The sequence below is a fragment of the Mustela erminea genome, chromosome 7 (genome assembly GCF_009829155.1).
Source record: "Mustela erminea isolate mMusErm1 chromosome 7, mMusErm1.Pri, whole genome shotgun sequence".
NCBI lineage: Eukaryota > Metazoa > Chordata > Mammalia > Carnivora > Mustelidae > Mustela > Mustela erminea.
This window is the reverse complement of record NC_045620.1, coordinates 82,157,229-82,165,120: the sequence shown is the minus strand read 5'-3', so window position 1 is coordinate 82,165,120 and position 7,892 is coordinate 82,157,229. Positions and strand designations below refer to the sequence as shown.

At 34.6% G+C, this 7,892-nt stretch overlaps 1 protein-coding gene across 13 annotated transcripts in view; it reads right to left on the bottom strand.

The window, feature by feature from the left end:
• Positions 1–7,892, bottom strand: part of EHBP1 (EH domain binding protein 1) — a 367,874-nt gene that overhangs the window by 39,019 nt on the left and 320,963 nt on the right. For all 13 annotated transcript variants that reach the window (XM_032353634.1, XM_032353639.1, XM_032353635.1 and 10 more), the window contains 3 exons: positions 6,524–6,662; positions 6,196–6,302; positions 3,389–3,512 (listed from right to left, as the gene is read on the bottom strand). In XM_032353634.1, the coding sequence (XP_032209525.1) occupies positions 3,389–3,512; positions 6,196–6,302; positions 6,524–6,662 (370 nt within the window). The remainder of the gene's footprint in view (positions 1–3,388; positions 3,513–6,195; positions 6,303–6,523; positions 6,663–7,892) is intronic.

Below are 7,892 nucleotides of genomic sequence, written 5' to 3'. Positions count from 1 at the left end.
AATAAGTTTTTGTGGGTTTGTCTGGCCTGTGGATGCTAATAACAGTGCTTCTTTTGGAGGTGCCTGGCTGGCTCTATCAGTAAACTATATGACTCTCAATCTCAGGGTCATGAGTTCAGGCCCCACATTGGGCACGGAGCCTACTGAAAAACAACCAATCAACAAACAAAAAACAGTGCTTCTTCTGGAAAATGTATTCTCAATTCTGCAAAATGAACTTCTAAATAAGCTTTGCAACCCATTTAAAATTGAGTACATTTCATCAAAAAGTTAAGAGAGTTAACATATGACCCAGCAAGTCCAATCCTAGGTATATACCTCAAAGAACTAAAAATAAGGATTCAAAGAAATGCTTGTACACAACATTCATAGTAGCCAGAAGGTGGAAACAACCCAAATGTCCACCAATGGATGAATGAATAAACAAAATGTGGTTATATACATACAATGGAATATTATTCAACCATAAAAAGGAATGAAGTAGTGGCACTTGCTAAAATATGGATGAGCCTTGAGAACTTTATATAAAGTGAGAGAAGCTAGACACAAAAGGACAAGTAGTTTGATTTCATGTACATGAGATATCTAGAATAAAGCAAATTCCTAGAGACAGAAAGGAGATTGGAGATTTCCAGGGGATTATAAGAGGAGAAAATGGGAAATTATTGCTTAATGAGTATAGACTTTCTGTTTAGCGTGATGAAAACCTCTGGAAATGGTGGTGATTGTGTAACCTTGTGAATGTACTAAATGCTACTGAATTGTACACTTTAAAATGGTTAACTTTGTGATATGTGAGTTTCAAATCAATAAAGAAATTTGTATACAGTCACTATCTAGAAGTATATAAAAACTGAAAGCAGATAAAGTATGTTTTGCTCTGTAAAGAACATATGCTGGGAAAAAAAGGACTGACTCAAGAGCTAGAAAACCCCAAAACTTAAGTTCAACCCCTAACTCAGCCATTACTACTTATGCTTTTTTAAATGAGTCATTTCCTTATCTGAGCCTCAGTTTCACCACAGAAGGAATATGGATGCAATCTGCTCTGCTTAATTCTGAGGCTGAGATTCAGAAACTGCATAGAAAACTCTAATACATCAGGAAAGAAAGTACTAACTACTATAAATGAAAAGTTGGAAGCATTGGAACCCCAAAAAGGAAAAGGATGAATATATGCTTTCTTTTTCTAACACCCTCTTACTTCAGATGCAAACGAGGCTTTAGGCAAATCTTGAGAAATAATTATTTGGTCTGGAGGAAGTTCAATACAGTCCAGGATAATTGCTGGAGCTTACCAAGTTGAAGAACTAAGTCAATTTTAGTCTGAATCGGCAGTAGCTGACCCAGTGCAGATCAGATTCTGTCTTACGCAGTAAAGAAAATCAAGCCCCAAAGGCAGTCTAGAATCAATCTGTAGTCCATGACTGTCTTTTTGAATATAAATCATCTGTAGGTGGAATGGGGCCACTTCAAATCTTCACCAGTATTACATGGGATGAAAAGGAGAACTTGAGTCTGTTTTGGTTAAAATCTTCAATAATTCATGCTCCAAGTATGAAAAAAGGGAGGAAACCAAACTTCCAGCTTTTTTCCTAGTGGCACAAGGCTCCTTGTATAGTAACATCTCATTTATCCAACACAATGAGGAAAGGGTATTGAAAAAATGTGTTTAAAAGAAATTAGCCTCCTCAAAATATTTAAAGGTAGTAATTTAAAATTGTATATAGAAGTTACACTACTTGGTATTTACATTTCTTTATATAGCTAACACAATGAACATTTTCAAAAACCCCTAGAAAACAAAGGGAAAATACAAATATGAAACAATATACTGGTTTACAGGATACTTACTGAATCTACACAAATGTGTAACACTGAGGGTACATGTAAATTGTAAGGACAACAATAAACATGTTCTAGGTAATCTAGTATAGTGGGAAAGATCCTGTATGAGAGAGTTCTGGTGACTTGAATTCTAGTCCAGTGATCTGTGTGACCTTGAGCTTTCCCTGTAACTCTGTCTCTTCTGCACAATAAGAAGACTAAGCAATAGTTCTCAAAAAATAAATTGGGTTGTTTTCTTTGGTTTTAGATTTTAAGCAGAACCTTTTCTTTAAATGAACTCTTCCAAGAAGCCTGCTATTTCAAATAAATAAACTCAGAGCTGCTCTGTTTGAAGTAAGGTAGGAAATCCAGATGCCTGTCTGCTTTCTGCTCTCTTATTGTCCTGGCAGCCCCAAGATGCCTCTGAAGAAGCTTTAGGGCTCCACAGAACAGTTTGAAACCCACTGGGCCAGATAAAGCCAAAGGTCTCTTCCTGTTCTAATATGTTCTGATTTCACTAATGTAGGCATTTTCAAATGTCCCATATAAATGCTTATTTTTGGAGGAGTTCTTTTATTGTAAATATATTTTTGGTAATATAGAAGAAAAAGTTAGGAAAGAATTCTAATCTACTATTACTAATTTACTAACCTACTTTACTATTTTACTAATCTAACTTTAATACAGCCAATAAAATTAGAGCAATTAATTAAAGGAATGAATTTTCCACGCCTACATTTTGAGATTTTTTTCTTAATATAATTTACTTTTAATTTGGTATGAATAATTTGGGTATATTTCTCATTTTTACCCCTTTTGTAGGAGCAGCATTTTTAATAAATACATAAATATATATATCACTTTAAAATATACACATACACATACACTGCTTTTTTCCAGTAGCTCACTGTGCACTCAGATCTGTACAATCACTATTGGCAATCAGCATTAAATGCCAATCTACCCTCTGGTTAGGAGCTAACTTGCTGTTCCAACCCATTTTTATAAACCTTCCCATATACCTTAATCCTTTCAAATGCAACTGTGACACAAACTATTACAGACTTTTAAAAACCTGTTCTCTTGGAGGAAAAAAAAAAAAAAAAAAACTGTGGAGCATCAGTAACCAGATAGTATTCTCAAATTTCAGTGATCTAGTCCATGGAGCCGTCCCCTATGCATAGTGCTCTGTTTCATGCAGTACATGGCTTTAGCTGGCCAAATCTTTTTTTTTCCCAATGAATCAGTAGAACAGTGAAGATCTTACTTTTTTTTTAAGCAGTGGCATATCAATGAGGCACAGATGTGTATTCCAACTCTGCATGGATGAGCACACTGTTCAATGGTGCTGGCTCACACGGTATCAGGGCGAGTTATCACTTCCCATGAAGGCACTCTTATCACCAGGGCCCAGAGAGGTGGCTGCAAATCACAGCCTTTTTATTTTCAAGGCAGTTCTGCTGAACATTCAGGCTTCAAAGATTCACACTTCCAAAACTCTATAAGAGTTTGTGAACGCTCAATTTGCCAAAACTGTTTACAGTGTAATTGGGCACCGTACCTGTGTCCATGAGATAGCGAAGGCGCTTCTCCACCAGCGCGGCACGGGTGTCAATTTGCTTTTGCTCATTCTCTAGTGCTGCCAATTCTCCTACAACATACTGACTGGTGTCTTTGAACCCTTTCTGTTAACGAGAACAAACAGGAAGGAAAAAAAAAATCACTTGTAAGTTGCATTTTTCCTTTCTACAAACACTTAGTAAAGCACTTACCTAGAGAACCAAATACACTGTTAGTATCACCCTTAGTATGAAAAAGCAACTCCCCGTGATTCAAAAAATTTTCATATACATTATGTATAGCAAAACTTTTGTAAATAGAGAAAATCTCAGCTGTTTCATATTATAATTCAACAACCAGATTTGCCATATTTAAAAAGTTAGCACTGAGGAAAAAAATTCTCCCGGAGTAAAGTCAGAGTTATTTAAGCATGGACAAGAATAGAAGATAATTTTCCCCTTGGTGACTGTCAAAACAAATATCAGTGACACTTCCATTCAAATGTGCAATATAAAAAAACGGAGCTTTACTAAGGAAATGATTCTTAAAGTATCTACTGGAAAAAAACACACACACACAAAAAAACAACCCAGATTTGTTCTTACAAAAGCACAAAATTAAAGAGACACATTTCTTGATTTTATAGTAAATATACTATTTAAAATACTTTTTAAAAGCGATAAAAGAGAAGTTTCTAGTATCTCCAGTTTTTCCTCCAGCTGGCTCCTGTACTTGAAAATGTCATTCTGTTGACGTATCACTAATTATTGTAGCTGCGAATTCTAACTTGACAGGTGGTTTCAAACCTTGCTACATAGGATCTAATGCAACTAGTACACTGATTTGGTTAATCTTCCATCTAACCAAACTTAGATTTCAACTTGAAATTTTACTTTTTACAATCATCTGTGCTTAAAAAATTATCCTTGGAAGTTTTATCTGAAGTAGCAGTTCTATTACAATGTACCAGTACAGTCTTAATTTTTACTTTCATATTAAACATTTTAATCATTAGGGGGCACGATTATTATTTACGAAATAGTTACAAGTGGGTTAATTATAGCTCCCTTTGGAATACCTGTTCTAGAGCTAAGTTTCCTAAGTAGCTGAGGAATACTGAAGAAATGCTTGAGTGATTACTCTCACCATCACCATTACTAACATCAGCACTTACAACATTATGTACTCAGAGAAACAAATGTGAACAATCTCTTCTATCAAATCCTTTTCCTACCTAGAAGCACATTAGTCTCTAAGAAGCCATGAGGAATTATCTTTCGGTACTCCTTAAACAAGAAACAAAATCAAGAATTATGAGCATATTTTGGAAGTCTCATGATCAATAAACACATCTAACCACATGTGTAACTTATATACCTTTGGAACTAGTAAATTCATAAATGAACTCAGTTTATACCAGCTTATTATTAAATTGATTTATGGTACTTGACAAACTTAAAGCTAAAATGTATTTTACAAAATTATAAAACTGAGAGTTGCTCAGGATAGCATATCAAATAAGTTACTGTATTTTTTAAAGATTCATAAAAATGGATATTCTCCCATCTTGATATGAAGTATAACAAAAAAATTGTAACAGAATATGTTAATGGTAATTTAAAAATCTGGAATAACCTGCTGAATGCTTTTTGTACCTAGCAGAGCATTTTCAAAAAGGACTTTTTTCATTCCCGTCAAAGGGGACAAAACAAACATAGCAGTCTGCCAAGACAACAGGAGTAAGAAAGATAAAAGAAAGCAAAGTTGATAAGCAAAACATAAACTTCATTGTTTTTAACTGACTGGCTCACCTAAAAATAGTAAAAAAGATTTTTTTTTTACTATTATATTTTACTATTTTAGTATATACAGAAAAACTATTTCTTTAGTGTGAGTATAAAGTACACTGAAGTATTCTGAAACTTAGAAATTATATAAAATATTCCATCATGATAGACCAATGAGCTGTTCTATATACTAAAACCTTAGTACAACTTAAAAATGAGAAGTTTTTAGAACCCTAGTTTGTTGTTTGTAATTCTGAGTGCAGTTACGAGGATTTAAAAATCCAACAAAGACTATTTTAACAGTAAAAACAATGAAAGTATTTACACAAACTATAGATAATAAAAAAGTAGCACCGCCACAGAGAGCTATGCTTCCTGACAAAAATTCAAGTTAAAACTTGTTCTTCCTGCTTCTGTCCCGCAGCTGTCCATCAAAAGCAGCTTTCTCCCTGCGGTCTATCAAATATTTCCCTCACAAATCAATTTTACACATGATCAGCCCATACCCCTACTGAGCTGAACCTCCCCGTTAATTAAGTGAAGAAATTACCATATATATTATATTAATGCAAACATCATTCAGCTAGTAATTCACGGCTGATCTGGATAATGGAAAGGTTGAACACCCATTAACCCAAGCCAACAAAATGGGTTGGCTGAGAAATTCTAGCAGGTCTCATGTGACTTTTCCCTCTAACTGCAGCTCTGCGGTATCTGCTATTGTAATAATTAAAATCCTCCTGGTAGATCAATACTGGAATCTCTTTATGGGAAGTGCCCTGATGGAAATGTCTCAAGGAAGCTGGGGCTGTGGAACTCTGAAAAATTCATTTTTTTTATCTGACAATTATCACCACACTGCAGACTAATTCAACAGTGCACCCCTCTCACTCTGCTTTGAATGCACTGGAGATTGACATCTTAAAAAACCTAACATCTCATTTTAACAAATAAAGGCACTATTTCCACATACAGTTTGGTATTATCAGCAATCATGAAACCACACAAAAAATTAATATACATTAAGCACTTCATCTTCTGATGGCTTCCTCTGAGTTTCAGTTATCGCTGCCTTCTCCTCATTTCCTTTCTTTGTATCTTCCTGTATTGATCTCTGCCTTTTCATCTCTTAAAAAAAAGGGGGGGGAAAGACATGTAAAATTATTATAAAGCTTGATATTTGTGTACTGAAATGTGGATTTACATTATCAGCTTATATTTATATATGTAAGTATATATATAAATATATAAAAGTATATATATATATATATACACACACACACACACACACACAAAGCTAGATTCTATTAAATCATAAGATGGGAAAATATTTTTAAAAGCATTCCTACCTGGTCTATTCTCAACATATTGACTGAAAGACTGAAGTTGAGTTTTTCTGACTGTAGAATCCTTGCTGAACACAACAGGATTTCTAAATCGTTCTGTTGCTTTTTGTAATCGCTCAGTCCGGAGATCTTCTGTGCCATTCTAAAAGTAAAACACAGTAAGACAGTCTAGATCATATAAACATGAAATTACATATTAGTAAAACAACTTCTACTGATTTGAGATAATGACAAATCAGAAACTTTTTGAAAGAAAAAGGATCTTAAAGACCTCTCTAAATAGTTCAACTACAAGTTCTGTTCCCTGGAACCCAAACTTTGGGAGACATAGTTCAGACAGAGGATCACTCTTGATAACTTTGATTCATTAGACACTGTAAACCCCTGTGTCTTCTTCTCCCAGTGATATCTATCATTTAAAAGCCATGTTGTTTCTGCCTGTACCCCCACTATTCTGCCCCCTCAGTTTGTACGGTCCCACAGACTTGTATGACAAGAAGAACTAGTTTCTAATTTTATGCCCATTGAGATAAACCACTAATGCTGGATGAAGGCTAAAAGGTAGGATTATAATACTACCCCACTGAACTGCATTTCATCAGCTATAACTTTCCAAAGCCAGATTTGTAAGTAAGCCCTTTACAGCTAAGGAAACTACAATTATCTTTTCCAGAGCTTCCTATGTTAATACTGGTAACAAATTCAAATGGTTCTATCAACAAGAAATATCCCAGAAGACTGAACTACTGCGATGTGTGGAAGCTGCAGATACCGAGGTGCTGTGTACCAAACAAATATTTCATTTTATACCTAATCTTTTATTATTTTTATTAAGTGTTTTGAAAGTAAATAGGGAAAGGCTAAGATGCATGACTAATAGCTAAGCCTGCTGAATGCTGAAACTGGTTATCAAAAGCTACCAAGACTTTGCCCTTCCTCTGCATTGAGACAATCAGTAATGAGGGAGTCCTCCAATGGCCTATTCTCTAGCCTCAAGGAGGCCTGGGATACAGAATCCTCAAGGGAAGGTAACAGTTTATCCTTTTCCACAAACACAGAATGCCTCATTTATAAACGTGTAAACTGCATTTTATTAAAAAAATAAAACCCCAAATCAATGCTGAAAGCTTCAAGAGAACAGATGGACTCTATATGTTCTTTATAAGCACCATTTAAAAATTCTTAACTAAAAAGATTCACACAAGGACAAGCTGTTTAAAGCACACCTTTTGTTGAAGTAACTTTAAAAATCACTACATAAGAGCTTTTTTTAGAAAGCCAAACCAATTTGATCTATTTAGACAATTAAACCTTAAGAATAAAATTACCTGTTTCATTTTTGAAGTTATAGAATATCTTTATTATTGGGATC